The sequence below is a fragment of the Lepus europaeus genome, chromosome X (assembly GCF_033115175.1).
Source record: "Lepus europaeus isolate LE1 chromosome X, mLepTim1.pri, whole genome shotgun sequence".
Classification (NCBI taxonomy): domain Eukaryota; kingdom Metazoa; phylum Chordata; class Mammalia; order Lagomorpha; family Leporidae; genus Lepus; species Lepus europaeus.
The window spans coordinates 2,218,915-2,236,256 of NC_084850.1; the positions used below are offsets into that span (position 1 = coordinate 2,218,915).

Here is a 17,342-nt window from a genome sequence, read left to right on the forward strand (position 1 = left end):
ACATCCATGGATTTTACATTTGCAAATTCAGCCAGCCTCAGATTGAAAATATTCAGAAAAAAATGAACATGTACAGACATTTTTCTTGTCATTATTCCCCAAAATACTGGATAACAGCTATTTAACAGCTTCTGCATTATATTCAGTTGTGTAGGTAATTTCAATATGATTTAAGGTATACGGGGTGGGGGTGTGTGTGTGCACAGGTTATATGCAAATAATACATCCTTTTTTCATAAGAAACTTGCTCATCTGTAGATTTTGGTTCTGGAACCAATCCTTATGAACAACAAGGGACAATCAGAGAGAAGTGTAGTGGTGTAATAGTGTAATGGAACTCCCTGTATTCATCATGGAGTTCTAAAAACAGGCAACATTTTCCTCCCAACCTTATTTTTTTTTTAATGCAACCTTATTTTTTTAAGATTTTATTTATTCATTTGAGAGGTAGAGTTAAAGACAGTGACAGGGAGAGACAGAGAAAAAGGTCTTCCTTCCGTTGGTTCACTCCCCAAATGGCCACAACAGCCAGAGTTGCACCGATCTGAAGCCAGGATCCAGGAGCTTCATCCAGGTCTCCCATATGGGTACAGGGGCCCAGGAACTTGAGCCATCCTCTACTGCTTTCCCAGGCCACAGCAGAGAGCTGGATTGGAAGAGGTGCAGCCGGGACTAGAACTGGCGCCCATATGGGATGCTGGTGCTGCAAGCGGAAGATTAACCTACTGCGCCATGGTGCCAGCCCCCTCAATCTTATTTAATCTACATTCCCACTCTTCCCACAACTTTTCTCATGGCTTTGCCTCTTTTTCCCATTTAATCTTTTTTTAAAGATTTATTTATTTATTTGAAAGGCAGAATTACAGAGAAGCAGAGGCAGAGAGAGAGAAAAAGAGAGAGAGAGAGAGAGAGAGAGAGAGAGAGAGAGAGAGAGAGAGAGAGAAAGTCTTCCATCCACTGGTTCACTACTCAGATGGTGGCAATGCCCAGAGCTGAGCCAATCTGATTCCAGGAGCCAGGAGCTTCTTCCAGGTCTCCCATGCAGGTGCAGGGTCCCAAGGAGTTGAGCCATCTTCTACTGCTTTCCCAAGCCGTAGCAGAGAGCTGGATCAGAAGAGGAGCAGCCAAGATTAGAACCGGCGCTCATGTGGGGTATTGGCATTGCTGCAGGCTGGGGCTTTACCCCTATGCCACAGCACCGTCCCTTATTTCTTTTTCTTAAGGCTATCTATTTTATTTCCTTTGGGGATATTCATCTTATTATTATTTAAATTTTACATATTTATGGGACTAAATGTGTGATAATTCAATACATATATTGAATGTATAATTATGAAATTAGGTTAGTTAGCATATCAATATCCATAAACATTAAAAAGCATTGATTAACATTCAATAATTATACATATTTATATGTCTCAGTGTGATATTTCAATAAATATATACAATGAGTACTGATCAAATCAGGGTGATTAACACTTTCCTCTTCTTGTCACTATGTTTGTAGCCTTTGAGCTCCTCTATTGTTTGTTTATAAAATATATAATAAGTGAACTATATTCACCTCATTGTGCTGTAGAACACTAGAACTAGAACTTATCACTTCTATGTAGCTGTGTTTTGGTACCTGTTGTCTAATGTCCTTCTACTCTCCCTTCCCCCATTCTTCCCAATCTCTCTTAATCACTATTCTGAGTTCAGATCAACTTATTTTCTGCTTTCACTATGAGGGAAAACATGGAATTTGTCTTTCTCTGTTTGGCTTATTTCACACAACCTAGTGTCCTCCAGTTCCATCCATTGTGCTACAAATGACTAGATTTCTTTCTTTTTATGGCTGAATAATATGTCACTGTGTACATATACCACATTTTCTTTATCTGTTCATTTGTTGATGGATACTTCCATTGGTTCTATATGTTGACTATGTGAGTAGTGATATAATAATCATGGGAGTACAGGATTCTGTTTGTTATAACAACTCCATTTTCTTTGGATATATAATCTATAGTGTTAACTGGGTCATACAGTAGATATATTTTTAAAATTTAAGGAATCTCCATAGTGTGGTGGAATGAGAAGGCCATGCCAAGATGGCCGCTGGCAACAGAGTCTGCCTGGCAACAGGCTGTCATTGCATGGTTTTGGAAACCATGTGACAGTGGAGTCTGCCTGGCAACAGGCTGTGATTAGATGGTTTTGGAAACCACATGACAGCGGAGTCTGCCTGGCAACAGGCTGTGATTGGTTAGGGCATAGACTGCCCCTTGACCGGATTGGCTGCCTTGGCTATATAAGCCGCTGTAGCAACTGAAATAAACGAGTCTGCAGGCTGCTTGCCTCAGGCCTGCTTTCACCCAACTCCCGGGGTCTGTGTGGTGACTCCGCGCATCTTGCCCCCACCACCCTCCTCCTCCCAGAAACGAATCCACAGCAACACCATAGTGTTTGGCATAGAAATTTTACTAACATACATTCCCACCAACAATGTAAAAATTCTTTGTTAAGGCTGCTCTACAGCTATGAATTTCCTTCCAAGTACTGCTTTAAGAACACAAAACAAGATTTCATATGTGAATGTTTTCATTGTTCTTCAGTTCTTTTTTAAGATTTATTTATTTGAGAAACAGAGGGAGAGATCTTGGTTCACTCCCCAAATGGTCGCAATGGCTGGAGCTCTGCCAATCTGAAGCCAGGAGCCAGGAGCTTCTTCTGGGTTTCCACATGGGTGCAGGGGCCCAAGGACTTGGACCTTCTTCTACTGCTTTCCCAGGCCATAGCAGAGAGCTGGATCAGAAGAAGAGCAGCCATGACGTGAACCAGCACCCGTATTGGATGCCAGCACCCCAGGCTTTACCTACTATGTAAAAAATATTTCTTTGCCATGGATGCTATGGCACAGCATTTTAAGCCACCATCTGTGGAACCGGCATCCCATATGGGTGCTGGTTAATGTCCTGGATGTTCCACTTCCAATCCAGCTCTCTGCTAATGCACCTGAGAAAGCAGTGGAGGATGGCCCAAGTCCTTGGGCCCCTGCACCAATGTAGGAGACCTGAAGAAGTCTCCTGGCTCCTGGCTTTGGCCTGGCCCAGCCCCGGCCATTGTGGTTATTTGGGGAGTAGACCAGTAGATGGCAGATCTCTCTCTCTCTCTCTCTCTCTCTCTCTCTCTCTCTCTCTCTCTTCTCTCTCTCTCTCTTCTCTCTCTCTTGCTCTCTCTGTAACTGCCTTTCACATAAATAAATAAATCATTTTTAAAAGATTTATTCATTCAGCTAAAAGAGACAAAGAGACTCTGACTAGGGTGGCAGTCCCAGTCTCTCACTTGGGTGGCAGGGACCTAAGCAATAGGGCTGCCTTCCACTGTTTTCCCAGGTGCATTAACAGGGAGTTAGATAGGAAGTGGAGCAACTGGGAATTGAACCTTTGCCCATCTGGGATGCCAGAGTTGCAGGCAGCACATGCTAACTTGCTACACCTGAACATCATCCCCTATTCTTTAGTTCTAAGTATTTTCTTTTTTTTTAACTTTTATTTAATGAATATAAATTTCCAAAGTACACCTTATAGATTACAATGGCTTCCCCCCCAATAACTTCCCTCCCACCGACAACCCTCCCCTTTCCCGCTCCCTCTCCCCTTCCATTCACATCAAGATTCATTTTCAATTCTCTTTATATACAGAAGATCAGTTTAGTATATATTAAGTAAAGATTTCAACAGTTTGCTCCCACATAGCAACACAAAGTGAAAAAATACTGTTGGAATACTAGTTATAGCATTAAATAACAGTGTACAGCACATTAAAGACAGAGATCCTACATGATATTTTTAAAAAATTGATTAATTTTGTATGCAATTTCCAATTTAACACCAAGTTTTTTTTTCATTTTCAATTATCTTTATATGCAGAAGATCGATTCACTATATATGCTAAGTAAAGATTTCATCAGTTTGCACCCACACAGACACACAAAGTGTAAAAATACTGTTTTAGTACTAGTTATAGCATCACTTCACATTGGACAACACATTAAGGACAGATCCCACATGAGACATAAGTACACAGTGACTCCTGTTGTTGATTTAACAATTTGACACTCTTGTTTATGGCGTCAGTAATCTCCCTAGGCTCTAGTCATGGGTTGCCAAGGCTATGGAAGACTTTAGGGTTCACCGACTTTGCTCTTATTTAGACAAGGTCATAGTCAAAGTGGAAGTTCTCTCCTCCCTTCAGAGAAAGGTACCTCCTTCTTTGATGGCCCTGTTCTTTCCACTGGAATCTCACTTGCAGAGATCTTTCATTTAGGTCTTCTTTTTTTTTTCCAGAGTGTCTTGGCTTTCCATGCCTAAAATACTCTCATGGGCTCTTCAGCCAGATCCAAATGCCTTAAGGGCTGATTCTGAGGCCTGAGGGCTGTTTAGGACATCTGCCATTCTATGAGTCTGCTGTGTATCCCGCTTCCCATGTTGGATCATTTTTTCCCTTTATGATTCTATCAGTTAGTATTAGCAGATACTAGTCTTGTTTGTGTGATCCCTTTGACTCTTACACCTATCAGAGCCATCAATTGTGAACTGAAATTGATCACTTGGACTAGTGCGATGGCATTGGTACATGCCACCTTGATGGGATTGTATTGGAATCCCCTGGCACGTTTCTAACTCCACCATTTGAGGCAAGTCTGATTGAGCATGTCCCAAATGGTACATCTCCTCCCTCTCTTTTTCCCACTCTTATATTTAACAGGGATCACTTTTCAGTTAAAATTTAAACACCTAAGAATAATTGTGTCTTAGTTACAGAGTTCAACCACTAGTACTAGACAACAACAACAACAAATACTAAAAAGGATAAAGTATTACATTGTACATCAAGAGTCAGGACAAGAGCTGATCAGGTCATTGTTTCTTATAGTGTCCATTTCACTTCAACAGGTTTTCCCTTTGGTACTCAGTTAGTTGTCCCCGATCAGGGAAAACAAATGATATTTGTTTCTTTGGGACTGGCTTAATTCACTCAGCGTGATGTTTTCCAGATTCCTCCATCTTGTTGAGGTTTCACCTCACCCCGGTGAGAATGGCTCACATTCAGAAATCTACCAACAACAGATGCTGGAGAGGATGTGGGGAAAAAGGGACACTAACCCACTGTTGGGGGGAATGCAAACTGGTAAAGCCACTATGGAAGTCAGTCTGGAGATTCCTCAGAAACCTGAATATAACCCTACCATACAACCCAGCCATCCCACTCCTTGGAATTTACCCAAAGGAAATTAAATTGGCAAACAAAAAGCCATCTACACATTAATGTTTATTGCAGCTCAATTCACAATAGCTAAGACCTGGAACCAACCCAAATGCCCATCAACAGTAGACTGGATAAAGAAATTATTATATATGTACTCTATAGAATACTATACAGCAGTCAAAAACAATGAAACCTGCGCATTTGCAACAAGATGGAGTTCTAAGTATTTTCTAATATCCTTTATGCTTTCTATGTTTCTCAAATTTTTTGCAGGGTGATTTTCAGTTTCCTAATATAAAATTTTTATTGTTATAAATTCCCAATTTAATGTTTCATATTTTAAAAAGATGGTCTGTAGGGTATCATTTTTTCATATGATTTTAAAAATTTGCTTTGTAACTTAGTACATAGTCAATTTTTGAGTAAGTGCTCTATGTGCACTTCAGTATTAGTGGATAAGTCTATTGCGTTCATTAGCTTGTGTTTGTCAGCTAAGTTTTACTAATTTTTTAACAATTTTTACATTTAATTTTAAATTTTATTTTAATTAATTTTAACAGATTCAGTATAATTTGTAGGTACAAGACTAAGAATATAATGATATTCCCTTCTTCCCTCCTTCCTTCCATATCAATTGTTGATCTGGCTGTCCATTATGTCTGTATTGGATAGCTCTTCCACCTTAATTTGATTAGGATTTAACCATACATACTCCATGACTTTATGTTCAAACTGTTTATGTTTGTACATGCCTTTAAGTGTGTCTCTGGAATGTACATAGCCTCCTTCTGTTATAGTTTGTTGATATGTTGATACCATCTTATTTTGTATATTCTTTCTCCTATGTTTCTCAGTGCTTTATTTTTTCTTACCTTCTTTAAAATTGAAGACTTTATATATTCCCATTTGTTTTTCTCTATTGTGTTTTAAGGTTTTTTTTTTTTTTTTGACAGGCAGAGTGGACAGTGAGAGAGAGAGACAGAGAGAAAGGTCTTCCTTTTTGCCGTTGGTTCACCCTCCAATGGCCGCTGCGGACGGCGCATCGCGCTGATCCAAAGCCAGGAGCCAGGTGCTTCTCGTGGTCTCCCATGGGGTGCAGGGCCCAAGCACTTGGGCCATACTCCACTGCACTCCCTGGCTACAGCAGAGAGCTGGCCTGGAAGAGGGGCAACTGGGACAGAATCCAGTGCCCCGACTGGGACTAGAGCCCAGTGTGCCGGCGCCGAAAGGCGGAGAATTAACCTGTTGAGCCACGGCGCCGGCCTGTGTTTTAAGTTTTACATTATATTTCTGGGGCTGACACTGTGGTGTAATAGATAAAGCCACCGCCTGCAATGCTGGCATCCCATATGGGTGCCAGTAGGAGTTCCGGCTGTTCCACTTCCAGTCCAGCTCTCTGCTATGGCCTGGGAAAACAGTGGAAGATGGTCCAAGTCCTTACGCCCCTGCACCCGCATGGGAGACCTGGAAGAAGCTCCTGACTCTTGGCTCCTGGCTTCAGATCAGCCCAGCTCCAGCTGTTATGGCCAATTGGGGAGTGAACCAGCGGATGGAAGACCCCCCTCTCTCTTTCTCTCTGTTTCTCCTCTCTCTCTCTCTCTCTTCCTCTCCTTCTCTCTCTGTGTATCTCTACCTTTCAAATAACTAAATAAATCTTTAAAAAATAAAATATTATATTTCTACCATATTCTTGATTACCTTAAGTATTAACTTGCATACCTGACCTAAAGCCTAATGACATTCAATATCTCTCCTTTCAGAAAACAAAGATGCATTAACCCACGTGTTTGTACTCTCCTCTTCCATTTAGTTTACTCTAGTTAGTTGTCCCACTTTCTTTTCATAGCCCTTATTATCATTTGTAGGTAGGCATTATTTGTTTAGGTTAGCTATAAATTGTTCAATAATTATGCTGACCATATTTTCTTGCATATACTTGCTGGCTTCATTTTCAGCTACATGAAGAACTTTATTCAGTATTTCTTTTCATGAGTATTTGGTCAATAATTTATTTCTTCAAAAACATTTACAGAGCATCTACTGTAAGCAAGAAAGAGTTTTAGGTGCTGGAGATATAGCAGCGAACAAAACAAAGTCTCTGGTCTCATGGAGTGATTAGGTTATTGGAGTGAAAGAAATAGTAGAGACATTTTTGTCAGCACTATGAAGAAGAAAAATCAGGCATATTAAGGGGAAGGGGAATTATTACTTTTTAAAGGATGACCAAAGAATGCCTCTCTGATACAGTGAGATTTTCTTGAGACCTGAAGGTTGTGTGTGAACCAGCCATGAGAAATTTGGGAAAAGAGTGAGGATGTATTAGTGGTAAATTCTCTGTCTTATGGTATTGGTATTTTATATTAACATCATTCTTAAATAATAATCTAGTTGGCTATATAATTTGGGATTTACAGTTATTTTTTCTTTCAGGATTTTCAGGATGTATTTTTATTATCTGTCTCTTCTTGTTTTTAAGAAATCTACTATCAAATTATTTTTGTAGGTAATATGTCCTTATTTTATTGTTTTTCTGTTATACTATTTTTAAAAATCTCTTCTTTGGTATTCTCTAATGAGTTTATGTGCTGGCTTGCATCTATTTAATCTATTGAGTTTTTAACTCATTTTTCTTTAAGCTAAGGATGTATGTATTTGAACAATTTGGGAAACTTCATTATTAGTACATCAAATGTTTTTTTCTTATTTTGTTTATTCTCTTATATTTAGAATCTAAATAGACATATACTTAATCTTTTCCTTTTGTCTTCTAAGGTACTACACTGCTCTTTCATGCTTCCATCATTTATCAGCCTGAAATATAAACCAAGCATTTTTCCTCATGTACATCTTCCAGTTCACTAATCTGTCTTTAGTGATATCTAATCTTCTATGTAACACATCAGTTTTAAAATTTGATGACTATTTTTCTTGCATGGAAGGTCAACCTCAGATTTTTTTTTCAAATCTCCTTTTTATTTCTCTCTATAACCTTTGTAATTTTAATTAGAGTTATTTCTGAACCTCTATTTGATAATTTTGTTATATAGAGTCCTTGGAGGGGGGTTAATTTAGTTGTGTGTTGCATCTGCTGACTCTTGCTCATGACCATTTCCTTAGGAATTTTATTGTGGATTGTGAGCTTATTTTCACCAAGTCCTTGGGCCCCTGCACCCACGTGGGAGACCCGGAGGAGTCTCCTGGCTCCTGGCTTCAGATCGGCACAGCTCTGGCCATTGTGGCCAATTGGGGAGTGAACCACCAGATGGAAGATTCTCTCTCTCTCTCTCTCTCTCTCTCTCTCTCTCTCTCTCTCTGCCTCTCCTCTCTTTGTGTAGCTCTGACTTTAAAATAAATAAATAAATCTTTAAAAAATATCAAGTTTTGCCAGCGCCGCGGCTCATTAGGCTAATCCTCCGCCTTGCGGCGCCGGCACACCGGGTTCTAGTCCCGGTCGGGGCACCAATCCTGTCCCGGTTGCCCCTCTTCCAGGCCAGCTCTCTGCTGTGGCCAGGGAGTGCAGTGGAGTATGGCCCAAGTGCTTGGGCCCTGCACCCCATGGGAGACCAGGATAAGCACCTGGCTCCTGCCATCGGATCAGCGCGGTGCGCAGGCCACAGTGCGCCTACCGCGGCGGCCATTGGAGGGTGAACCAACGGCAAAGGAAGACCTTTCTCTCTGTCTCTCTCTCTCACTGTCCACTCTGCCTGTAAAAAAAATCAAGTTTTGCTTTCACAGTGATTGTTCTATCAGTTTTTGATGTTCATATGGGATCATACATAAGTAAATACAAAATAAGAAGTTTGTTCTTATTAGAGATGTCTCCATATAGAGAATGAAGCTCTTGCCTTTTCATAAGCAGTATTGTAGTCAGCTTTTCTAATATGTGAGGTGTATTGGCAGTAATCTTTGTAAGCAAAGCCTTGTCAAATATATTATTTCCATGTTTGTTGTTCATCATGGCATTGTGTCTCTATCATTATAATTTGCCTGACTCATCAACAACTGCTGTGTCTCTGCATCAGATCTTGTAAGGTAATTAATATTTGCTAGGAGTACAGTGGGTCCTCAAGAACTCTACTGAGACAGTGTTCTCTCTCTTTTTGTTCCTAGGAGTACACTATTGATGTATTTTTTCGACAGACATGGCATGATGAAAGACTAAAATTTGATGGACCCATGAAGATTCTTCCACTGAACAATCTCCTGGCTAGTAAGATCTGGACCCCTGATACATTCTTCCACAATGGCAAGAAATCAGTGGCTCATAACATGACCACACCCAACAAGCTACTCAGACTGGTGGACAATGGAACCCTCCTCTACACAATGAGGTCAGAGAGTGGTTACCCTCACTCAAAGTATATTGGGTATAGGACTGGGATTGAAAGTGGCATGTTGTAAGGGATCCATTAAAAATTCTGTCAAGTTTATAGATTAGAAATGCATATAAATGTATATAGTGCCTAACACATTTGCATTTATACACCTAATATTCAAGATATACATATAAATAGCTACACATATGACTATTCTGAGACACACAGAGATATATGTTTATGACATAAAAATATTTCCATACTCAGAGACACATGTGGACTAACATACAGGGACTTATTATTCAAAGATCCTTAAAAGCACAAGATACACAGGCATGAACACTGTGATCATCAAAATTTGCTAAATTTAACTGAAGCAACAAACTATACTTATGATGCAGAATTGTGATGCTCACATGAAATAATGATGGATATTTTCTGGAACCTAAAGTATTTATATCTATATATGTATATATATAGATATAAATATAAATATAAATATATAAATATATATAGATATAAATGAAAAATTATATCAATGTTTATTTTATGCCACATTGCCTGAGGATGCTGAGGAGTTTGATATAAGTGAAGTGTTTAAACAATTTAAAATTTTACCTTTTAGACCCTATATATGAAGTGTGTATGCAGAATATATAATTATATATAGCAAGCAGTTATATGCATGTGGGTGTTGAGGTATTGAAGCCTTCACAATATATTTCATACACTTCTACTTCCTGATGCATAAAAACTAACACAATTTTATATAATCTGTGACTAATTATTGTCATTAGTTATTAGGTATTGAATTTTATTGCCAAAAATGATAACTTTGAAAGCATTTACGGTAAAATATGATTCTTTGCTCCAACACTAAAACATTTGTTATTTCTTGTGTTGAATTAACCTTTACTGAATGGATAAATGCAGTCATTCAGTACACAATGAAATTCATTGCATTCCTGGTAAATATGTAGTGAGCAAGTAAAGTATGTTTGCCCTTATACTAGTCCCTTAAAACTTCAAATTTGGTATTTATTGATGTTTTTCTAGGAGAATTTGGGAAGCAGGGACATGGCTAAGGAAGAACTGATAACAAATACCTAACAGAAATGTTGAATGAGAGAGGAGATGAGGAAGATGAGAGACTAGAGGAGAAATGAGCATAGAACAGATAATAAAATTATGAACAGAACATGGAATGTGCATAAAAATTGGAAGAAGAATGAAGAAGGGAAGGGAAGACCAATCACATTGCTATATATGTATATGATTTTGATTTATATGTATAAAATCTGGGATAATAAAGATGGGAAAAGAGAAAGAAAATGAGAAGAGATAATAAAGAATAGAAATGTTGAAATAATAAAGGAAAATATGGAGTAAAATATTAAGATATCCTAAAGAGACAGGAAAAATGATGAAAAGGATGTAGTATATGGTAATACGGAAGAGAGGACATAGAGAAGTAAAAGAAAGAACACGGTAGGAATTCAGTAAGAGAGAGGGACATTTTGGATGGAGGAAATATAAGTATTGGTTCATTTATTTATTCCCCAAACACAAGTTTGGACTTCCTAATATATACATGGTCTTAGACTAAGTTCTGTGTATGCAAATATTAATGAGACATGACCTCTTTCCTCAAGACAATAACAATATAATAGGAGAGAAAGACTTAATTAGATAATCACAAATAATATTAACTGAACTGCTGAATATGTGGGTAATTATGGAAGGGTAGAGGGTCATTTAACTCATAGTTTTCAGTCAGGTTGAACAAAGAGTCCCTGGATGAGGGAACACTTAAACTCCTGGGTATTGGCAATAACATTAGCTTTTATATTATTATATAAGTAGAATGTTTTAAAAAATTGGGGTAGAACACAGAGGGAATAGAGGGAAGACATTCTAGACAGGTAAAACCAAATGAGTAAGTTGAAGATAATGAGATAATATGCTTTAAGCAAGAGAATGAAGTGGTCAAAGAAATAAAGAGTTTAAAAAGATGAAAGTGTTGAATAATAACAGTAGTAAGATGATAGTTAACATCAACATAGTACTTACAGTGTGCCAGACACTGTTCTAATCACACTACTTTAATAATATAATGTCTCTGTGAGATAAACACTCTTATCCCTAATTTATGGATTAGGAAACTGAGACTTAAAGTGGGTAAGAAAAGTTTCCAAGTTCCCCTAGGTAGTAGATGGTCGAGCCAGAATTCATGTTCTGGCTCTTATTTAAACATTTTTACAATATCATTTGTTATTACAGAGATATCAAGTAATATAGATTCTTCTAATTTTTTTTTTTGGACAGGCAGAGTGGACAGTGAGAGAGAGAGAGACAGAGAGAAAGGTCTTCCTTTTCTGTTGGTTCACCCTCCAATGACCGCCGTGGCCGGTGCGCTGCGGCTGGCTCACTGCGCTGATCCAAAGCCAGGAGCCAGGTCCTTCTCCTGGTCTCCCATGCAGGTGCAGGGCCCAAGGACTTGGGCCATCCTCCACTGCACTCCTGGGCCACAGCAGAGAGCTGGACTGGAAGAGGAGCAACCGGGACAAAATCTGGTGCCCCGACCGGGACTAGAACCCGGTGTGCTGACGCTGTAGGCAGAGGATTAGCTTATTGAGCTGCTGCGCCAGCCATAATATAGATTCTTAAACTATGCACTAGGTTTGGTACCCTGGAGGACATCCGTGTTCCTCACAGATATGTTTCAATGAAGTGGCTTGTACAATGGAAAGTTTTTAGGAGTTAGAGTAGAGGTAGAGGAAACAATGAATATAGAAAATTCTTTTGAAAGGGTTGATTAACAATGGAAAGGAGAGAAATGTAACAGCTACATTCAAGGGGCAAATGAATAACTGCCTTTGTTTCCGATGAAGAAACTGATACATACTTGTGCAATAGCAGAAATGAGATAGAAAACAAGGACAGAAGAGAGATATGAATGAACAAAATTATGAAGGAGAGTATGGAGAAAATAGAGCATTGGTAGAGGAATAAATAGAAGGGAGACATGCTTGTAATAAAGGGAAGAAAATATAAGAGTTTGTAGAGGGGATATAAAAGCATTAATTGTTGAAAAAAGGAATTAGAGTAGTTGGAAACGGAAGAGAGGATTTGCAATGAGGTGGTTGGAGGGGTACAGTGATGAGGAGGAGATGCAGATGGCTAAGCAAATGGAGGAGGAGCTAGAGGGAAGAGAGAATAATGGGCAGGAAAGGACTGAATACTGTAGAAATTCAGAATAACAGGGGGAAAGAATAGGGAATGAATGGGAACAATGAAGAGGAGAAACTAAACAATAAAAGGAGGAGAGGTTTCAGTTTTGGAGGAGGAGGAGAAAAGATAGGGGGAGATAAGAATGTTGAAATATGAAAAAGAAAAAAATACAGATTGAGGAAGACAGAGGATGAAGCAGAGCAAAGGAATAAACACTCAAAAATAAAGTTGAATGAATGGGAATATGATAGCCACTGGCTATAAATTCTAGCCTAACTCGAACAAGAAAGTGAAGTTTTATTAGATAAGAATATATGTGGGATGTCACTGTGTTACTCTGAAGCGAAGAACGGAGGAAATGAAAAGTACAGGAGGGGCTGGCGCTGTGGCACAGTGGGTGAAGCCACTGCCTGCAGTGCTGGCATCCCATATGGGTGTTAGTTCGAGTCCCGGCTGCTCCACTTCTGATGCAGCTCTCTGCTATGGCTTAGGAAAGCAGTAGAAGGTGGCCCAAGTCCTTGGGCCCCTGCACCCGTGTGGGAGACCCAGACCCAGAAGAAGCTCATGGCTCCTGGTTTTGGATCAGAACAGCTCCAGCTGATGCAGCCAACTGGGGAGTGAACCAGCAGATGGAAGACCTCTCTCTCTCTCGCTCTCTCTTTTTTTCTCTGCCTCTCCTCTCTCTGTGTAACTCTGACTTTCAAGTAAATAGATAAATCTTAAAAAAAAAAAAAGTACAGGACTGTGATGAAGCCCTTCGTTTCCCTACACACGAAATGGCTCACCTGAGATTCAAGGATGTAGATCTGGAGGAAGAGCTGTGCTCAAAACAAAAAAGCTGGGCTTTTTATGGTCCCACAATTGATTCATCTAAGTGACATGTATTTCATACACTGTCTGCTTTCTCCAGCCCTTCATCTGATTACTAATGTAGCTGCTTGCCTGTTACACAGGGAGTGTTACACAGGGAGTGTTAGTTGTTGTGTAGCACTCTTATTATTATTTTGACCTGTGCAAATTTTATCTGGATTCCATGGAAAAATTACTGAAGGAAATTTTCCTAGAAAAATCTGACCAAGCACTATGTGGGTAAGTAATTAGGGCAGTGTAGAAAGAAGACTCCCCTTGCCTCATCTTGAGAGCTCAGAACAACCATAAAAATGCAGGTCAAAGCTCATTATGTGCTGCTTACTTCACCATCAGGCACACCAAAATTGGAACCATACCTCAAATATTAACAGAGTCCAGTCCAAGCTGATACACACATTTTTGAAGCATTTTCTATTATTCAGACATAGCTATACACAGTATTTCATTTCATTTAATGATATCCTATTGATATGGATATGGATAAGCATGCTGATTGTATTTTTCTTTAAAACCTACTATATACATATCACATAATATATGTCAGTAAAAACAAAATCCCACTGACTACTGAATAGATGGGACAAATATTCATTTAATTTAACTATGTTCTATCACATTGACTTGAGTCATTTACTTAACACATTTACAAGTGCCTATTATGCTCAAAATTCTGGAATATGTGGTGAGCTAAAGATAAAATAAGTTGTAGTTCATTCTCTTGATGCCCTTAAAGTCTAGTAGTTAAGGAGACATGTGTATAGTTAACTGCACAAGAATATAAAGTCCCTTAAATACAGGGCATTGCAAAATGCAATCCAATCATGGGATAAGAAGCATAAAATTATATGGGGGTATCAAGGAGAGCTGCAAAGCAAGGTGATGCATATATTCTCTCTTTAATTTTGAGGGATGTGTAGGTCACAATCAAATAAATGAGGTAAAGGACTTTAATAGTTGAGGATATTGCAGACAGAAGAAATACCTTGCCCAAAGATATGGATGATGGATATTCAAACAGCTCATAAAAAAATGCAAATTACAAAAAAAAATTGTGTGTGAATTTATTTTTTTACATCAAAAAACCTTATATTTTTAATAGATTTATTTGAAGGGCCGAGTTACAGAGAGGCAGAGAGAGAGAGAGAGAGAGAGGAGAGAAAGGTCTTCCATCCACTGCTTCTCTCAATTGGCCACAATGGCCGGACCTGAGCCGATCTGAAGCCAGGAGCTAGGAGCCTCCTCCAGGTCTCCCACGCGGGTACAGGGGCCCAAGGACTTGGGCCATCTTCTACTGCTTTCCGAGGCCATAGCAGAGAGCTGGATTGGAAGAGGAGCAGCCAGGACTCCAACTGGCGCCCATATGGGATGCTGGCACTGCAGGCGGCGGCTTTACCTGCTGTGCCACAGAGCCAGTCCTATAAATGAGTCTACTTTTTCCAGTGACTTTATGAAGTATTCTCATATTTGTGAATTGGCCTCATGCATGATAAAACTCACACCTCTTGTGTGGCGTGATGGGGAAATAGAGATTACTATGGGAGCAGTGGGGGAATATGTACAATAAATTCTAGCGAAAATTGTCTTTAAACTGAGACCTAAAAGATGTAAGAAGTAAATCAGATGAAAAGATAGGGATGGACTGTTCCATAGAGAGAGATCACCAGATATGAAGGCCATGGGAATGAGAGGGAGATGTAGAGGTGGTACATGGAAAAAACGTAAAGAAGTTCAGTGTGACTAGAATAAAGTACAGTGAAGAGAAGCAGCCTGGACTGGGAAGAGATGCTTATAAGCTATGTTGGCATAAAATGGGTATCCACTGAGGAGTTGATTTCAGAGGAAGGAATCAAATACATTTGCATTTCAGATAGATCACTGTGGGAGCAGTGTAGAAGGCAGACAGGAGGAAGGCAAGCCTGAAGATGATGAGATGCTTAATTTGGAAGCTGCCATAATACTGGAAAAATAATACAAATAAGAACTGCTATGTATTGAACACACACTGTGTGCAAGACACTTTAGGTAAAACATCTCTAATCTTCACAACTATTTAATATAGGTATAAAATATGTATATTATTGCTTTTGCACTGATCCAGTAGTTGATTCTGAAAAAATCAAAATGACTTGCCCAAGATGACGCCCTTATTAGGAAAAAGTAGATCTATCTGTCTTTTTTAAAAGATTTATTTATTTATTTGAAAGTTAGAGTTACACAGAGAGGAGAGGCAGAGAGAGAGAGAGAGAGAGAGAGAGAGAGAGAGAGAGAGAGTCTTTCCATCCACTGGTTCACTCTCCAGATGGTTACAACAGCCAGAGATGTTCTGATCTGAGCCAGGAGCCAGGAGCCAGGAGCCAGGAGCCAGGAGCCAGGAGCTTCTTCTGGGTCTTCCATGCGGGTGCAGGGGCCCAAACATTTGAGCCACCTTCTACTGCTTTCCCAGGGCACAGCAGAGAGCTGGATTGGAAGTGGAGCAGCCGAGATTCGAACTGGCGCCCATATAGGATGCTGGCACTGCAGGTGGCAGCTTTTCCAGCTAAGTCCACAGCGGCGGCCCGTATCTGTCTTAAAGATACCATTTTTCACACTAAATGAGATTCTGAAGAAGGATATGAAGATATGATTTGCTCACAAATTAGAATATTTGGTGCCTGACGGAAGATTTATGCATTCAGGATGTTGTATGGGTCATTTCTGTAAGCAAAGACGTCTCCTAGGATACTGGAAGAACTAAAACACTCTATAAGTAAAGTGATGTCCTCCATGTTAACATTTCCATTGAATGAGAAAGAGTAAGAAGCTTTTGGAAATGGCAGTGGGAATTATAGCCATATAGCATACTTATTTGGAAGGATTTCCACATGAAAGGTGAGGGTTAATAATCTGGAAGTGATATAGAATACATTTGTCCTGTAGTTACAGTAAAGCATGATTGGCTTTTAAAAAGTGAGTGACATGATGAGCTCATTGGTGCTAATGCAAATTGATGAATCCAAGTAAGTACAACAGTTCAAATATGACATGAGTATATTTTTTGCTCCTTAAAGTTCAAATCAGATTCTCCTCACTAATAGGCATCTCATTTCCAAGTGCTGTTTCAGGAACCCAAGTTCCTTTCATCTGGTGGTTCTTCTACATTCCATATATGTTTTTCAGCACCATTGTGCTTGTCTGTATCAAGTGAAAACAAGAAAGAACATGGAGAATGGTTATTTTAAAGGGGCAGTTGTTATAGGCCAGGTCTTGTGCAACACAGTCATTTCTACTGACATTGCTTTGAATATAATTATGTCACGGAGACATGCCTAACTGCAAGGGCAGCTGGGAAAAGAAATATTGCTGTGTGCCTGAGATAAAATGGATATAGTAAGTGTCTGCAGACTTCAGTTTTATTTTTTAATAAATTTAATAAATTCAATTTCAGATTAGAAGACCAACTGGAGACAGCAATACAAGTTAGTAGAGCATTTCATAGTCCAGAGAAGAAATGGGAATAAATGTAATAGGCATGTGATTTGCTTGACATATATCTTGGCACATGTCCACCCTGGGAGGCTTTTGTTTTTGCTGTCATTGTCTCCACTTTTATAGTTAATAATCTGAGGTTTTAATAAAGTGAAGTCACACCACTAAGTGGCAGAGCAAGTGGAGAGAGCCAAGTCACTATTATGC

At 39.3% G+C, this 17,342-nt stretch overlaps 1 protein-coding gene across 1 annotated transcript in view; it reads left to right on the forward strand.

Moving 5' to 3' along the window:
* Window positions 1-17,342, forward strand: part of GABRA3 (gamma-aminobutyric acid type A receptor subunit alpha3) — a 168,590-nt gene that overhangs the window by 69,166 nt on the left and 82,082 nt on the right. Inside the window, exon 4 of the mRNA XM_062182925.1 lies at window positions 9,364-9,584. Within this exon, the coding sequence (XP_062038909.1) occupies window positions 9,364-9,584 (221 nt within the window). The remainder of the gene's footprint in view (window positions 1-9,363; window positions 9,585-17,342) is intronic.